Source organism: Camelus ferus, chromosome 2 (assembly GCF_009834535.1).
Source record: "Camelus ferus isolate YT-003-E chromosome 2, BCGSAC_Cfer_1.0, whole genome shotgun sequence".
NCBI lineage: Eukaryota > Metazoa > Chordata > Mammalia > Artiodactyla > Camelidae > Camelus > Camelus ferus.
This window is the reverse complement of record NC_045697.1, coordinates 39,567,723-39,586,528: the sequence shown is the minus strand read 5'-3', so window position 1 is coordinate 39,586,528 and position 18,806 is coordinate 39,567,723. Positions and strand designations below refer to the sequence as shown.

Genomic DNA, 18,806 nt, shown 5'->3' with positions numbered 1-18,806 from the left:
ACAACTATGGCAGTAACAGCTAAGTATATGCCTACTAGGTACTGTAATGGATGCAAAAAAAAAACCAAAAACCCAACAAAACCCACATAAGACACAGTCCCTCTACTTCAGGAATTCACAGTCAGGTTGAAGAGAGAAGTATAAGGACATGAAAGGGTGAAGTAAGTCAAGGTAGAGGATTGGCAAGAAATAACTGTAAAATATCAGAAGACATATATTAATCTCAGCCTGTCAACTAACTATGTGATGTTGGATAATTCACCTAACTCAATAAATATCTGTGAAATGAATAACTTTTTCAGAATCATAGTTTCTTTGCCCAACATTACTTTTCAGATCTGGAAATCTTTACAGGATTACCTGACAAAACTGTGATACAGACAAAAACGTTACATGTAGGGTTATTATAACTTTACCAGCATTACTGAGGGATAATGGACAAATACAAATCATATATATTTAATGTGATGATTTGATACATGTATACATTGTAAAATGATTATCATAATCAGGCAAATTAATACCTCCATCATCTCACAGGCACAGTTTTTTTTTTCTGGTGAGACCAATTAAGATCAACTTTCTTAGCAAAATTTAAGTATACAGCACAGTACTGTTACCTATAGTCATCATGCAGAACATTAGGTCCCCAGAACTTACTCATCCTGTAACTGAAAATTTTTACTCTTCGACCAACATCTCTCCTTTTCCTCAACACCTCAAATCCCTGGCAAACACTGTTCTACTCTCTGCTTTTATGAGTTCAACTTTTTTACATTTCACATATAAGTGAAATCACACATTATCTGTCTTTCTGTGTCTGACTTATTGCACTTAGCATAATGTCTGCCAGGTCCATCCAAGTTGTCTCAAGTGGAAGGATTTCCTTTGTGTGTGTGTATGTGTATATACACACAAGAAACGTACAAGAAATGTATATACACACAATGGAATATTATTTATACCATGTTTTATTTATCCATTCATCCACTGTCAGACACTTAGGTGGTTCTATATCTTGTCTTGGCTACTATAAATAATGCTACAGTGAACAAGGGAGTGCATATATCTATTAGAGATACTGATTTCATTTCCTTTGGATATAAACTCAGAAGTGGGATTGCTAGATCACCTGGTAATTCTTTTCCTTCCTTCCTTCCTTCCTTGCTTCCTTGCTTCCTTCCTTGCTTCCTTGCTTCCTCCCTCCCTTCCCTCCCTTCTTCCTTCCTTTCATCTATCTAATTGAAGTATAGTTGATTTACAATGTTGTGTTACTTTATAGTAAAGTGATTCAGATACACATACATGCACACGTACAAACAGGCCAGGGTAATTCTGGCCTTATTTTTAGAATCTTTTTTTTTTTTTTTGAGGATGCATGACACTATTTTCCATAGTGGCTATGCCAATTTACATTCCCACCATCAATGCACAAGGGTTCCCTTTCCTCCACATCCTCACCAATGCTTGTTATCTCTAGTCTTTGATGACAGACATCCCTAACAGGTGTGAGGTAATATCCCATTGTGGTTTTGGTTTGAAATTGCATTTCCCTGATGATTAGTGATGTTCAGTACCTTTTCATATACTGGCTGCCATTCCTATGTATTCATTGAAAAATGCCTATTCAAGTCCTTTGCCCAATTTAATTGGGTTATTTGCTTTTTGCTACTGAGTTGTAAGAGTTTCTTACATAGTTTGGAAACTAACTCCTTATCAGGTATATAGGTTGCAAGTATTTTCTCCATGGTTTACCTTTTCATTTTGTTGATGGTTTCTTTGGTTGTGTAGGAGCTTTTCAGTTTGTTGTAGGCCCAGTTGCTAATTTTTGTTTTCATTGCCTGTGCCTTTAGTGTCATATAAATAAAGATCATTGCCAAGACCAAGGTCAAGGAGCTTTTCCTCAACGTTTTCCTCTAACGGTTTTAAAACTTCATGTCTTACATTTAGGTCTTTAATCCATTTTGAGCTAATTTTACTTGTGGTATAAAAGGAGTCTGGTTTCCTTCTTCTGCATGTGGATATCCAGTTTTCCCAACATCATTTACTAAAGAGACTATCCTTTCCCAATGTACTGTATTATTGACATCCTTGTCAAAGATTAGTTGACCGTATATGCTTACGTTTACTTCTGGGCTCTCTATGCTGGTCCATTGGTATGTGTCTGTTTTCATATCAAAAGCATACTGTTTTGATTACTATTGCTTTGTAACACAGTTTAAAATCAGGAAGTGTGATGCCTCTAGCTTCGCTCTTCTTTCTTAAGATTGTTTTAGCTATCTGGGGTCTTTTGTGGTTCCAAATGAATTTTAGGACTTTTCTATCTACAAAAAAAATGCCATTGGAATTTTGATAGTAACTATATCAAATCTGTAGATCTCTTTGACGAGTATAAACATTTTAACAATATTAATTCTTTCAATCCATGAACACAGGTTATCTTTCCATTTAGTTGTGTCATCTTTAATTTGTTTTTTCAATGTCTTATAGTTTTCAGCTCTTTCAAATTTTTGGTCAAACTGATTCCAAATTTATTTGGTGGAGTGTAGAGTTTTCTACATAGAAGATCATAGCATCTGAAAACGGAAACCATTTTACCTCTTCCTTTCCAATTTGGATGCCTTTAATTTCTTTTTCTTGCCTCATTGCTCTGCTGGAACTTCCAGTACTACGTTGAAAAGAAGCAGTGAGAATGGGCTCACTTGTCTTATTCCTCATCTCAGAGGAAAAGGGTTTAGCCCTTCATCAGTGATTATATGTAGCTATGGCTTACTACATATGGCCTTTATTAAGTTGGGGTTCATTCCTTCTATACCTAATTTGTTGTAACCTTTTACTCATGAAAGGATATTCAATTTTCTCACATCCTTTCTTTGCATCTATTAAGATGAACATATAGTTTTTTATCCTTCATTCAGTTAATGTGGTACATCATATTGATTGATTTGATTATGTTGAACCATCCTTGCATCTTAGGGTAAATCCCACTTGGTCACGGTATATGGTCTTCTTAATATCCTGTTGAATTTGGTTTGCTAGACATCTGTTGAAAATTTTTGCATCTATGTTTATTAGGGACATGGGCCTATAAAGTCCTTTTCTGGCTTTGGTATCAAGGTAATACTGGCCTCATACAATGAGTATGGAACTCTTCCCTCGTCTTTAAGTTTTTGGAAGAGTTTGCGAAGGACTGGCATTAATTCTTCTAAATGTCTGACAGAATTCACCCAAGATATCATCTGGTCCTTGCCTTTTCTTCATTGAAAAGTTTCTGATTACTGCTTCAATCTCCTTACCTGTTATTGGTCTGTTCAGATATTCAGTTTCTTCATGATTCAGTCATGGTAGAGTGTATGTTTCTAGGAATTTATACAGCTTTTCTAGTCATCCAATGCGTTGGTAAAATATTTATATTAGTCTCTTGAAAGCCTTTGTGTATCTGTGTGTCAGGTATTCTCTCCTCTTTCCTTCATAATTTTGAGTCCTATCTTTCTTTTCCTCAGTTAACAAAAAGGCTTGTCATTTTTGCCTTTTCAAAAAAAAAAAACAACTCAGTTTTATTGATCTTTGATATTTGTCTTTCTAGTTTGTTTTTTTTTCCCCATCTATTTCTGCTCTACTCATTATTTCCCTCTTTCTGCTAATTTGGAGCTTCGTTTTTTCTAGTCCCTCAAGGATGGAAAGTTAGACTGATACCTTTCTGTTTTCTTAATTTAGGCATTTACCACTATAAACTTCCCCTTAAGAACTGCTTTTGTCATTTCCCATGTGTTTTGGTATGTTGTGTTTCCACTTTCATTTGTCTCAAGGTACTTTGATATGCCTTGATTTCTTTGACTTACTGGTTTTCAAGAGTATGTTAATTTCCATGTATTTATGAATTTTCTAGATTTCCTTCTGTTACTGATTCATAACTTCATACCACTGTGGTCAGAAAAGATACATAATATAATTTCAATATTCTTAAATTTGGTAAGATTTGCTTTGTGGCTTAACATGTGATCTATCCTGGAGAATGCTCAGTGTGCATTTGAGAAGAAAGTATTTTCTGTTGCTGTTGGATAAAATGTTCTGGATATGTCTATTATGTCCATTAGGTCTATAGTGTTATACATGTCTGCTCTTCCTTTGTTGATTCTCTGTCTGGATGATTGATTCATTGTTGAAATTGTTGTACTGCTGTCTGTTTCTCCCTTTAGTTCTGTAAATATCTGGCTTAATATTTAGGTGCTTTGATGTTAGGTACACATATATTTATAACTGGTCTATCATCTTGATCAACTGACCTCTTTGTCATTATATAATGACCTTCTTTTTGTTTTGTGACAGATTTTGACTGAAAGTCTATTTTGTCTGATGTAAGAGCGCCATTCCTGCTCTTTTGTTTACATTTGCATAAAATATTTTTTCCATTTCTTCTCTTTAAGCCTATGTGTTCTTAGTTAAAATGAGTCTCTTATAAGCAGCATATGGTTATAAACTTGTTTTTTAAAAAAATCTATTCGGATACTGTGTCTGTTGACTGGAGAATTTAATCAATTTGCATTTAAAGTAATTATTGGTAGGTAATAACTTGTGATTGCCATTTTGTTAACTGTTTCATGTTTTGCAGTAGTTTTGTTCTTCCCTTCCTATCTCTCTTTACAATTTTTTGGTATTTTCTTGTAGTAGTATACATTGATCCCTGTCTCTTTATCTTTTGTGTATCTACTAGAGGTTTCTGTGGTTACCATGCAGTCTACATAAAACATCTTATAATTATACCAGTCTATTTTAATCTAATAATGACTTAATTTTAATTGCATACAAAATTTTTACAATTTTACTTCTCCCTCTCAACACTTTCTGCTATTAATATCACATTTTACATTTTTATATTATTTTTATATTGTATATCCATTAAAAAATTTTTGTAGCTACAGTTTTTTTTTAATATTTTTGCCTTTTAACTTTTATATAAGAATTAAAAGTGATTTACACACCACTATTACAGTATTAGAGTATTCTAAATTTGGCTATATATTTACCTCTACTAGTGAGTTTTATACTTCATATGTTTTCATGTGGCTAATTAGCTTCCTTTTGTTTCAACTTGAGTAACACCTTAAACCTTTCTTGTAAGGCAGGTCTAGTGGTGATGTATTTCCTGAGGTTCTGTTTGTCTGGAAATGTCTTCATCTTCCCCTCATTTCTGAAGGACAGTTTTGCTAGATATAGTATTCTTGGTTGGCAGTTTTTTTCTTTCACACTTTGAATATATCATCCTACCTGCTACTGGCCTACAAGGGTGCTGATGAAAACTCTACTGATAGCCTTATGGCAGTTGCCTTATATGTGATGAGTTGCTTTTCTCTTACTGCTTTCAAAAGCCTCTTTTGGCCTTTGACTTTTGACAATTGTATAATGTGACTCAGAGTAATCTTGTTTGGGGTCCTTTGAGCTTCATGCTCCTGGATGTCCATATCCCTTTTAAGATTCAGGAAGTTTTCAGCCATTATTCATTTAAATATGCCTTCTCCTCCTTTGTCTCTTTTGTCTACTGAGGGGACTCTTAAGCTGTGTACATTCATTCATTTAATGGTGTCCTCTAGGTCCTGCATGCTTTTGTCATCTCTTTTCATTCTTCTTTCTTTTTGTTCCTCTAGCTAATTTTAAATTACCAATATTCAAGTTTGCTGATTCTTTCTTCTTCATAATTGAGCCTGCTGTTGAAACTCCCTCTAGAGCTTGTAGTTCCGTTGCTGGATTTTTCAGCTCTGGGATTTCTGTTTGGTTCTTTTTTAGGCACTTTTGTGTATAAATGGCTGCCAAGTTACTGCTGCTGTGGGGGAATATGAGTGAGGGACCTCCTCTATCATTTTGCTCTATAATTTTTAAAGTAAATATCAAGACAAAATCTGACACAAGATCTCATCTTGAAGAGACTATATCTGAAGCCAAAATAGTCATGGAAAGTATGGGTTATATGGTTGCTGTAGGTATGAGAAAAAGGCAGCCATAGAGGAGGGAGAAAGGGCTGGAAAGACTGGTAGAGGACTGAGCAAGAATTATCTTCTACATTGGGCACATGGAAGCCACTAAATAGTTCTGAGCAGGAGTATGATTTGTTTAAACATCTGTGTTTGCAGAGGTGGTATGGAGAGGGTAGTAATGAGGCAAAATAAAGACAGTGAGATTGCTGAAGAGCATTCTGGGATTGGCTGGCTATGGATGGATGATGGGGGTAGGGGGCAAGGGAAGGGTTGTGGTATCTGATGGATTAGGTTGATATGTCTGCTAGTAAGAGTGATATACAACACAGCAGAGTATTGGGAGATATAGAAGACATTGTATAGAGTTAGGAGTTGAAAACAGAGGCATAGGACCAACTTGTTTGAAGAAAATGAATCCAGCAGGTTAGTGAGCTGCAGAAAATGTAGTAATTATCTAACCACAAGGTGATGTAAGCCTAAATTAGTTGAGATCATGGGGGAGAAAATGGGGAAAGGGACATTGAAGATAACTGAAAAGGAAATACTGACAAGGTTTGGTGACCAATTATATAAAAGGTTTGAATCTAGTGGTTGAGAGACTGCAACACATAGCAAAATTCAGAGGAAAAGTGAGAACATGAGTTCTGTTTGGGTGGAGTGAGTTTATAGTAAAGGCTGGAGTGGAGATGGCTGGCAGGCGTCAGAAACTTCAAATTGAGTTCAGGTCCATCCATGTTGATGCAAATGGTATCATTTCATTCTTTTTACGGCTGAATAATATTCCATCTTCTTCATCCAATAATCTGTCAATGGACATTTAGGTTGCTTCCATCTCTTGGCTATTGTAAATAGTGTTGCTATGAACACTGGGGTGCATGTATCTTTTCAAATTAGAGTCTTCTCTAGATATATGCCCAGGAGTGGGATTGCTGGATCATATGGTAACTCTATTTTCAGTTTTTTAAGGAATCTTCACTCTATTCTCCATAGTGGCTGCAACAGCTTACATTCCCATCAACAGTGCAAGAGACTTCCCTTTTCTCCACACCCTCTCCAGAATTTATCATTTGTGGACTTTTGAAGATGGCCAGTCTGACGAGTGTGTGGTGATACCTCACTGTAGTTTTGATTTGCATTTCTCTAATAATTATTGATATACAGCATCTTTTCATGTGCCTGTTGGCCATCTGTATGTCTTCTTTGGAGAAATGTCTATTTAGGTCTTCTGCCAATTTTTTCATTGGGTTGTTTGTTTTTTTGATATTGAACTTATGATCTGTTTGTATATTTTGGAAATTAATCCCTTGTTGGTCACACTTTTTAAATCTATTTAAAATTTATGAACTAATCAACAACATTTACTGCAAATGAAACAGCTTCATAAGCTCATTTTTGAAATAAAAATTGGCATAATACCTATTCTGTTACTTCAAAGACATAGAAAGGATTTAAAATTTATTTTTAATTAAATTAATTTTGATTATTTCCAGCTGTCTTTTGACAATTTATTTCACAATCTATTGAGGTATATAAAAAAAAGGAAAAATATCTGCACAGGCACTACAGACTCATGGACAGAGACAAGATGTTGAATGAGTTTCTGCATAATGGTGGGTAGCAAGGCTTGACACCAATGGTATCCTATCTAAACTTTTAAGCTTGCACAGTGGGAAGGAGTCAGTTCTTTAAGGCTGTACGTAAAAAAAAAAATTGGAAAGTATAAAAGAAGTTTTAAAATCCTAATATGCATTTGTTTTAACTGGAGGTATGCTGACCAGAAGAACAAACAGAGGCTAGAGCCATGTTAGCTGTGCCTTCTCTCACTTCCTGATTTGTACCTCAGAAACACAAATTCATTCTCCTAACAGGAAGCTCTTTTCTCCTTGCCTTTAGAAGAAAGAAACATTTATTTTCTTTTATTTTCTGAGTGGATGAATAACAATAATGACATAAATAACATTGGAATTTTCTCTTCTTCATTTCACTTAAGGCCTAATTTTTCACACAGTCATCTGGGAAGATAACATGTACTCTAGTTCTTGCCACCTGCCACGGGTCACCCAGGTATGTGGACCTTGCTTTTTAAAATAGAGAAGAAAATTTTTCAAAGATGTGGGTTTTTTTTATCTGTGCCTCTTATTCTTTCCTGGATGCTTCCTTGTGAACGAAGGCTGGTTTCGCGGCCCCCACACCCCACCATCACACCCTGACCCTCCGTGGGGAAGACTGTGCACTGTGGATGTGGGAGTCGGGCAGTTGCATGAACCCAAATGTGATGGGTGCACGTGGTACCTAGCCTGCTTTAGTCAGGGCGTCACTACCCAGTATTTGGATTCCCTCCTAGAGGTCCCTGTTTTTATCTCCTGTTTTGAAACATCAGCTGCTTTCTCTCCCTGGACTGTATCCGTCACTCATACAAACCTGCCTACATTAAAATACTATAATGTCCTCAATGAAGCAAAACACACAAACCAAAACCAAAAAAACCTTAACCCTTTCTGGACCAAGTCAACAGCCTATTCTCTCGCTCTCCTTCGAGGCACAGAGACCTGTCTGCACCTCCTGGTCCTCAGTGACTGGAGGCTCTCAGTTTGCACAGGATCAGCTGTACAGCCTCCTTGCTGGTTTCCCAGCACCTCTTACTGTTCCCTTTAATCTTTCCTTCTGCAGAGTTGCCGCAGGATCTCTTATAAAATGCAAGTTGGTTTATATCATTTTCCTGCTTATATTCCTGTAATCACTTTCCCCCATTTTCAAGAGAAAAGCCAAACTCCTTAATCTGGCACAGAGTTTTTCACCATCTGACCTATTACTCTTAGTCTCTTCCTCCACCGTTAGCCTCTCCTCCTTTTCTCCGCTCCAGATGTCCTGACTCCCTGCTGCACTTGCACTTCTCCTCCAAGTTGTCCTCATTGTCCTGCACGTCCTTGGACGTGTGGTTTTTTTCCTTCCAGGAGCACCCTAATCTGAATTCCCTGTCCTGTACTTCCACATATCCTACCAGCCTTAATTCAAAAGTCACCCTCTTCCTGAAACCTCAGATTCTCATTTCCCCACATGGTCTGTGACCTTCCTCTGTCCTGACACAGCAACCGGCAGACAGTTTTTAAAGTGTCTTAAGAAGAGAACTTGAATCTGATGTATGATTTTATCACCAGCTCATTTCACCATGCCTGGTACAAAACAGGCACTTAGTAATATGTATACTTAATGATAATTTTTGAATTTTTATTCCTTTAATCTCTGTCTCTCCCCAAGTGTGGGACTTAAGTCTCTCATCCACTGAATCCCCAGCACCCAGTGGGTCAATGTCACATAACTAGATCTCAGTCAAGATAAGTAACTGCTGAAGGAACCACCACTGTACTGGCCTCCAAGCTCTCCTCTTCTAATCAATCCTGCATGCTGATGGAAGATTACTTTTCCTAACGTACCGAATTACATGGTTCCCATCCCTTACTGCTACCCAGCTGGAACTGTCTCTGGCTTCCCGTTCTTTACATGTGGGAGGAAGCCAAGCTTCCCTACCTCAGTTCTTCTATGCAGAAATGATCTTTCCTTGATCTTCACAGGCTCTCTCCAGACTCCCCCCCATTCTTGTCTCAATTCAGGCTTCCGTACCTTCACAAACTAAAATGGTCTTTTAAGTCAGTCTATTACGTTAACTTGTTGTTTCTCAATATCCTCATTTATTACAGCTGAAATAATCTTCTTCACAGGCTTTTTTTTTTTTTTTTTTCCTTGTGTCCTGCCACTGCCTCCCTCACTGGACCATGAGGTCCATAAACATCAGGGCCTGGTTGGCTTTGTTCACTGCTGCATCCTCTGTCCTAAAGCATTTCCTGTTTGGAACCACAGCTCAAGGGCTGAACATCTGTTCAATGGAGGCAAGACTGAATGCAACACAACTTCAGGCTGGCATTCAAGGTCCCTGATGGTTTGGCCCCTCCACCTTCCCAGCCATTTCTTCCATCAGTTCCTCCTCACATGACCCCTGTTTGCTGTTTCTCAAATACCTACTCTGCCTCCTACCTGGACCCATCTGCAAGAGCCTTGTCTTCTTTTTCTCCCTATTTAAATTATTTTCATTTTTAAAATCCAGCTCAAACTCTATCTCTTCTATAAGGCAATCCATTGTGGTAAGCTCTTGAACTGTATTATTTATATAACGTCTTAAAAATCCTTCCACTCTTTAGAGCTCTCTGTCTTATATTTGCAATGGTATTTTTTTTTTAATTTAGAAATAGGTTTTAAGTTATAATAGAGGATAAAAATTTTCAAGAGGAAAAATTCCATATGCTAGGAATAAATAAGACTCAGACCCTATTTTAAGAAAATTGTATGCCTTTTTCTCCAAGTACACCAAAGAAGTTTGGTTTCAGGTATAATGCACCACATAATGTTAAAAGGCAACATTCAAATTTTGTTAGAGTTGGTTCTAGTAACAATTATGATGTCCTCTTTAATTGCAGATAATATTGGCCACTGAACATACTATGAAAAGGCATCCAAAAACACTCTTCCAACTTTTAACTATGACCCTAGCACAGTCCAGCTGATTACATAATTTGTTTTAACCCAGAAAATAAAATATAACAAACCAGAAACACTTCTGTGATAAAGAACTATTAGTCAGAAAATTTTCAAAACTTAGAATGAATTGTAAATAGTTTTCCCAATCTGCATCCTGTTGACCCCAGTGGTGGGTACACGTGGACACACCTCCACGAGCGAGCCTACACATCAGCCTAGACCATGCAATACGTAATGCGTAAACAAAAGAAACATGCCAACCTGGAGAGTAACTTGGTAGCAGTAGCATCCTCAGCTGAATTTGTATCATCCCAGCAGGGTTTTCTACGACTGATCCGCAGGCTGACCTGAGGAACGCCATCAGATAGCTCTGGTTGGGGAACCCTGCGGTTCTGAATAGATCCCTCACTCCTGGATTTGGGGATCTAAAAAATGAAAGAGAAGAATTTTAAAAACCTTTACAACTACGTTACTGAAGATAATTTCTTCTACTTTATTAATATTCTAATGTATTAATCACACTGCAGGAAAATATCAACCTTAAGCATGGAATTTAAAATGCATATAAAAATTCGTATATAGCAAAGGGCATAGTGAAGGGGAGATATCGGTATTTCTAAGGGGAACTTTCAAACCATATACAGCCTACACCCCTCTCCTGAGTCCTTGTACAAATCTTTTGCAGGCCTACCCTTAGGATAATTATTCTATGTAATGAGAGATTATGACAGTCTATCAGGCTGCAACCTGGAGTGAAGGAAAGAAGAAATAGAAAAAGGCAGAAAAAATGTTGGAGAACCAGTGAAATTAAGAACACCAGTGTCAGAAAGTTGTTTACTACCAACAAGCAAAATATATGCTTGTTAGTTTCTTTTGCAATCCTCTTTTGTAGGGCAAAGAATGGTCTAAAATTTTTTTTAATTAGGGAAATAAATAGGAAAAACACAACATTTTAACTTCTATCTCTGGAAGCACGGACAACACAAGTGCCAAATGAATAATGAGTATGTTGGCTTCTCATATCTGAGGTCCCTCCAACCCCAGAAATACCCTCATGCTCTCTTATTTTAGATCAGAAAGAATGTGAATATAACCAATATTCTTTTCCTAAAAATGTGCAAAAACATGTCAGAATTGCAGGAAAATTTCGAACCCTTGGGTCACCTGTATCTGTCACACGGGAAGCTTTCTCTCATCTCTAGGACTTTCTTCCTGCTTGTCCTTTCACCAAGAATGCCATCTGTTCATCACTGGCCAATCACCACGCAAACCAAATCCCAACCTCCTTCGAGGCTGAGGTGCCCACAGAGCTTCACTAACTGCCCTCAGGTCTCACTAACCTTTCTCAACTCTGAGTTCCTGTAACTTACCACCATACAATCTACACTTGATTACCTTATCTGAAACCGTAATCTAACTTGTCTCAAGTTTCTAAGTCATATAACCTCAACCAGATCTCCTCTTCTACCCTTTCTCTCTCTCTTCTTCATTTTTAAACATTTTATTTATTTCATTTGTTTATTTTTACTTATTTATTTTTTAATGGAGGTATTGGGGAGTGAACCCAGGACCTTGTGCACACTAAGTATGTGCTCTGCCACTGAGCTATTTCCCTCCCTTCTTTCTTTATTATTATTTTTAACATTTTTACCAAAAAGTCTAGCAAAGTTTTAAACCCACTAATAAATAATGTCAGACAACACACTTTAAGATATTCCCAAGATACTGACTAACCAAGAGGCTAGGATAATGGACAATTAAAAAAAGTAATTCAGGGACAATTATGAACATAAATACTTAATAAATTCATACCACTATGAGGATTACATAAAAACAATGTAGCAAAGAGTTACATTCAACACAAAATAAAAACCAAATAAAAGCTAGCTTTTATTAATATTGCGCACAATTTGACCAAATCTGATGATTACCAATTAATTGTTCAGTTGTATTTCTCTGTAGAGCATTCATAAGCTCATGAAAACCAAAGGGAAAATTTTTTAAGAATTATGAACTAACTATAGTTCATAGATATACTTGCCAAGAATACATCTAAAAGAAGTACTCAGATAAACAGCAAGAGACCATGAAAAGTATAAATATATAATTTTATATATTTCATAAAGGGGCTCCTTTTGCATGTGATCTTTCATAAGAACAGACATAAAAAATCAATAGAAAAACACTGAAAAAGTAATAATATTTCCAACTATTTAGCTAACATCTAGACTTAATTTTCCCTCAATATTAAAACTAAATAGAAGAGCAGTTGTTTGGCAATGTTTCATGGTGTTAAGATAAGGACATGACATTTTAGGTTTAGTGATAATTTTGGATTCTAAATTTGTTTCAACGATTTATGTAAAAAATATTCCAAAGTAAAAAAAAGGTAATACACAGCTTATTCCATCTTGCCAGTTTACATTACGATAGATTGCATAACGCCGTAATAGACTTCAGATGCCAACCACATCAGCTACACTTAGAATCAAAGTGTTTTTACTGATGATTTAATTTCTATAGAAATAACATAGATAAGATTGTCATTAATCATAGACTTTAAAATATCAACTCATTACTTATATCAAAGGAGTACAAAGAATTGAGCTTGTGCACAGAACATGAAAATACTATGTGAAGTTTATGAGAGAACAAAATTGTTACAAAAAGGAGCTTAGTAACTCTGAGATGACTAGAACTACGGAATACATACACACATTTTAAAAGGAATGCACATTTTTAAAGGTGATTAATGATCTTCTTGAAGATGTACCTTGAAGACCGTTCATTTTCAACACAGAAATGATGACTATAAGAAAAATGAATACAGAGATAAGATTTTAAAACCTGCTGTTTTACTGATATAATTCATTTTACTACTACTGTATTAACTTTGAGAAAAAGGAAGGCATCACTTTCTCTACTTTAGTTGGAACTGAGCTTTTTAGGAACCCAGGGTTTGGGCCTTGGCCTTGTAATGCTGGTAGAGGAGTCGTTTCATTTTTATGCCTCTAGGTGTCCTTTCAGACAGCACGGAGTTCAGTGGTGGACTCTGAGAGGGAGCCCAAAGCCCCTTTCATCACAGAACTCCCTGAGAAGTATGACACCAGTTGGCCAAGGCCAAGGATACAAGGGACATGCTGTTACAGTGTGGCCTTAGAGCAGCGGTTCTCACCCAGGGCCAATTTTGTCCGGAGACACTGTTGGTTATCATGACCAGGTAAGTGTGAGGGAATCCAGTGGGTAGAGGCCAGAGCTATGGCTGACAGACACTCTACAATGTGCTGGACAGCCTGCCATGACAAAAAGCTACCTGGTCCGAAGTGTCCTGCAGAGGGAATGGGGAGAGGAAATCGCCATGCAGGCAGTGCATCTCTCCATGCACTTCTCTTCCGGCTCCATCTTCCCTTTCTGCCATTGGCTTGTTAAGACAGAAGGGGCCAAGATCAGCTCTGAGCTTAGCAGGGATGGGTCAAGGAGGCCACACAGGCCTGCCTTGTCTACACAAGGGGCGCTAGTGACTCTGAGGTTCAGCCCAGCTCTGTGGGGCAGGCACTTACAGAAATAAAGATAAAAGCCTTAATTGAGACAAACAGAGTGAATGTGCTTGCAGAGATCCACCTGCCGCCTCCTCACACGGCGTGGCTACTGTGGGGAACTGGCCAAGGGTTTGGGACACTGGCTGGCGTGGACAGCTCTCTCTTTCCACTGGAGATATCCAGTAGCTCACACCACACTGTGCTCCTTCATTTTAGTGATTTCTTTGAGATAACTTTTGTACTTGAAGGCGAAAACTGTGAAAGCCCTCAAATCATCTACGAAAAACATTTTGCTGAGAATTCTGCCATTGGCTGTTTGAGATAAAGATCTAGGCACATGCGGTGTGATTTATGTGTACAACTAAAATACAAACAACTCTAGGAATCTTAAAGAAAGCACATTCCATGCATGTATTTGCAGGTATGAAATAGTCTTAAGGAGTAATGTGAGCTGCCTTAGTATTTAAGATGCCAGAGGAGTACAAACAAAAGAAAAATCTGAAAATGTAAAATTAAGATATATTCTCTTAGATGCCGTGGCTGTTACTGGTATAAACAAACACTAAGTGAGCAATGACTCTGTGCTAGGCACACTGCCGAGAGATTTACATAAATTAACCCATTTAATTCTCACAACAACCCAAAGAGGCAAGGGATTTTATTACCACCATTTCACAGCTGGGGAAACTGAGGCACAGTTGGAGTTACCTGTCCAGGGAGGAAGTGGCAAAGCCACAGCTACAACCCAGACAGCTGGGTGTCAGGACTGTGCTCACCACCACTCTCTTATGTAGTCATATGTTAAACACGAGAACTGCAAGAAGAAAGGGCATTTTTGGATAAAAGCCACTTTATATCCGATAATGCAACCCATTTTCTTCTTTTTTAGGGGGCATTAGTAGTTAAAACTTTCCTTAAGTTTATCCCTCTGGAACCCACTGAACCATTCTAGAAATACAGTCTTTGGAAGAATAATCAGATATGAAGAAATGACGTGGAAAATGTGTTCATTAGATTTTTATTTTTAACAGGCCAAAATATAACCATTCTAAATCACCAAATTACTATAACAGATAATTGCTACATCTAGATAGTGAAAGATTATTCAGCCATTAAAATATCTACAAAGTTTTTAATGAGACTGTGAAATAATTTTGTTATGATATATAATACGGTGTGAGCTCAGTTAGCAAATGAAAATGCATAGAGATAGTTATGTATCTCCAGTAAGGCTTGGAGCATCAGCATGCTTAAAATATACAAGAAGAGATTTCAAAAAGAATATGAAAACGAATATATGTATGTTCATGTATGAATGAAGAACTAGCTGTACAACAGAAATTGACACAATATTGTAAACTGACTAACTTAAATAAAAAATATACATATACAAAAAAAAGAAATAGATGCATTCCTAGAAAAAAAGGAGTAAATTTCAGAGGCCAAAAAACAAATTTTGCCATAGTCAGCACTACAAATGTTTTAAGATGATCTCATCTTTAAAAACTGAACAAAGAATCTAGCACCAAAAAAACCTCTGTGATATTAGGCTCTGATTTACCCTGATACACTGATGTGACTAAAAATAAAAGACATAGGAAAAACGAATTAGTGCCTTAACCTAATATTTATCCATATTAATTTGTCACTGAGGGTACAACAGTGTCCGCAGTCCCATGAGCGAGCGTGGGGCAGGAACTGTCTGCCCTGCAGGGCTGAAACGAGGGAAAGGCAGGTGAATCAGAAGCAGTTTACTGGATGGGACCTGTCTCTGCAGTTCATAGCTCCCTTTCCTTTGTGTAGGGGAAGAGTGTTTCCTGATTATTTTAAGTTTCTTCCCAGAAAAGCGATGTGCATGTGAGTCAACTGCAGGAAAACTTACAATGTAGCACACTATTATGAAATAATATTAGCAATACATAATGTTTAAAAGTTTAGCATAATAAACTTTAATGTCTGGAGTCATCCTAAGCACTGGTCAGTTACAAAAATTTTAAGTCTGCTCTTTCCATCATCAAGTACTTTGAAGATTAGAACAGGGCAGAGAAGTACATTCAAGGCTCAGAGATAAAAGAAGATTGTGAAAAAAAGGATGAAAGCAGAAAAGTTCATTTTTAACATTAAGACTTTCTAAATAAAGTTCATTACACGTCTTTAATATCCTTGACTTTTTCTGTCCTCCACTTGTCATTTGTATGAAGGAGGACAAAGCCTCTTGCTTTTCCCTCACACTCATTAAACTCATCATCTTCCTAAGAAGAAACCCAAAGTAACTACCAGAAAGGACATGCTTAGCTCTGATTCTTTTTTTTTTTAAAGATAAGAATATCTAGCTTAAAAAATTTTTAAAAACCCCTAAATTAGCAAAAAGAAAAAAAAAACTTTGTTTTTGTGCAAAAAAGTTAAACTTTTGCTTTTCAAAACTGGAGTTTGCTTACTAAATGGCAGCAATTTTCCTTATAATTTGATCTCTTATGTGTCAGCTATAGTGTGAACTAATTAATATTCCAGGGTTTTTTGTTGTTGTTCTTAGTCAACCAATTTAAGAAATGATAAATTTTATTACCAAGATTATAATCTTTTTTAAAAAGCTAAATTATAATTGATTTACAATATTGTGTCAGTTTCAGGTGTATAGCAAAATGATTCAATTTTATATATATGTGTGTGTATATGTACATATATATATTCTTTTTCATTATAGGTTATTACAAGAAACTGAGTATAGTTCCCTGTGCTATACCATAGGTCTTTGTTGTTTATCTGTCTTACATATAGTAGTGTATACATGATAATACCAAACTCCTAATTTATCCCTCCTCCACCCTTTTCCCTTTTGGTAACCATAAGTTTGTTTTCTATGTCTGTGAGTCTATTTCTTCACAGTCTTATTTCGTAAATAAGTTCATTTGTATCATTTTTTTAGATTCTACATATAAGTGATATCATATATTTGTCTTTCTCTGTCTGACTTCACTTAGTATGATAATCTCTAGGTTCTTCCATGTTGCTGCAAATGGCATTATTTCATTATTTTTTTATGGCTAAGTAGTATTTCATTGTGTATGTATGTATATATTTATACGCACACTACTTCTTCTTTACCCATTAATCTGTTGATGCACGTTTAGGTTGCTTGTATGTCTTGGCTATTGTAAATAGTGCTGCAATGAAAAATGGGGTGGATGTATCTTTTCAAATTTAGTTTTCTCCAGATATATGTCCAGGAGTGGGATTCTGGGTGAAATGGTAAGTCCATCTTCAGTTTTTAAAGGAACCTCCATACACTGTTCTCAATAGTGGCTGCACCAATTTGCATTCCCACCAACAGTGTAGGAGGGTTCCTTTATCTTCACACCCTTTCTAGCATTAATTATTTGTAGACTTTTGGTGATGGCCATTCTGAGTGGTGTGAAGTGATACCTCATTGTAGATTCGATTTGCATTTCTCTAATAGTTAGTGATGCTGACTGTGCCTGTTGGCTATCTGTATGTCTTCTTTGGAGAAATGTCTATTTATATCTTCTGCCCATTTTTTGACTGGGTTGTTTGTTTTTCTGTAACTGAGCTATATGAGCTATTTGTATATTTTGAAAATTAATCCCCTGTCAGCACATCATTTTCAAATATTTTCCCCCATTCTATAGGTTGTCTTTTAGGGGGTAGGGGGAGAGGTAATTTATTAACTTTAGAGGAGGTACCAGGGATTGAACCCATGACCTCCTGCATGCTAAGTATGCGCTCTACCACTTGAGCTATACCCTCACTCCAGGTTGTCTTTTTGTTTTGTTTATGGTGTCTTTTTGCTGTGTAAAAGCTCTTAAGTTTAATTAAGTCTCATTTGTTTATTTTTGTTTTTATTTCCATTACCCTAAGAGATGGACCCCAAAAAATATTGTTGTGATTTAAGTCAGAGATTTACATAAATTAACCCATTTAATTCTCACAACAACACAAAGAGGCAGGGGATTTTATTACTACTATTTCACAGCTGGAGAAACTGAGGCACAGTTGGAGTTACCTGTCCAGTGAAGAAGTGGGAGAGCTCTTGGTCCCAGTGCACGTGATATTTTGTGTGTGCCATTTAAGAGTGAAATCTCTATTTCCCCCAGAAATTATAGCCGCTCCACAGGACTGGGGGAAATAGAGATGTCATTTTTCTGAGAAAACTATCAACATGTTTTAGGGAATTTTATGGGGTTAGTTTCTGCACATACCATTCTCTCTTTTTTTTTTTTTTCTGTAAAACTGGATCAATGTTAAAGTTATAACTAATTAAAATCTCACCCTGATCTAAATTTTAGAGTAAATCTGTACTTTAGGATACAATTGTTTTACCTTAGTTTGTTAGAAAAATTACTCGCATGTGAAAAGTCAAAAATTTCACAAATGAAAAAGAGTTCATCTTGAAATATAAGAGATCAGATTGATTACAGATTCACAGTGTGGCCCAAACAAGTAACAAACCTCTTAGCACACTGATGAAAAATTGAAGCAAATACAAGTAAAAGGAAAGATATGCTCATGGGTAGGAAGAATTAATATTGTTAAAATATCCATAATACCCAAGGCAATGTACAGATCCAATGCAATCTATATCAAAATTTCAATGACATATTTCACAGAAATAGAAAAAAAAATCCTAGAATGTGTATGAAACCACAAAGACCCTGAAACAGCCAAAGCAATCTTGAGAAAGAAGAACAAAGCTGGAGGCATCACACTTTCTGATCTCAAATTATATTATAAAACCACAGTAATC

The 18,806-nt window shown here is 36.5% G+C and overlaps 1 protein-coding gene across 1 annotated transcript in view; it reads right to left on the bottom strand.

The window, feature by feature from the left end:
- FAM13A (family with sequence similarity 13 member A) overlaps positions 1 to 18,806 on the bottom strand; it is a 266,497-nt gene that overhangs the window by 104,130 nt on the left and 143,561 nt on the right. The window contains 1 exon segment of the mRNA XM_032498189.1: positions 10,767 to 10,930. Coding sequence (XP_032354080.1) covers positions 10,767 to 10,930 — 164 coding nt within the window.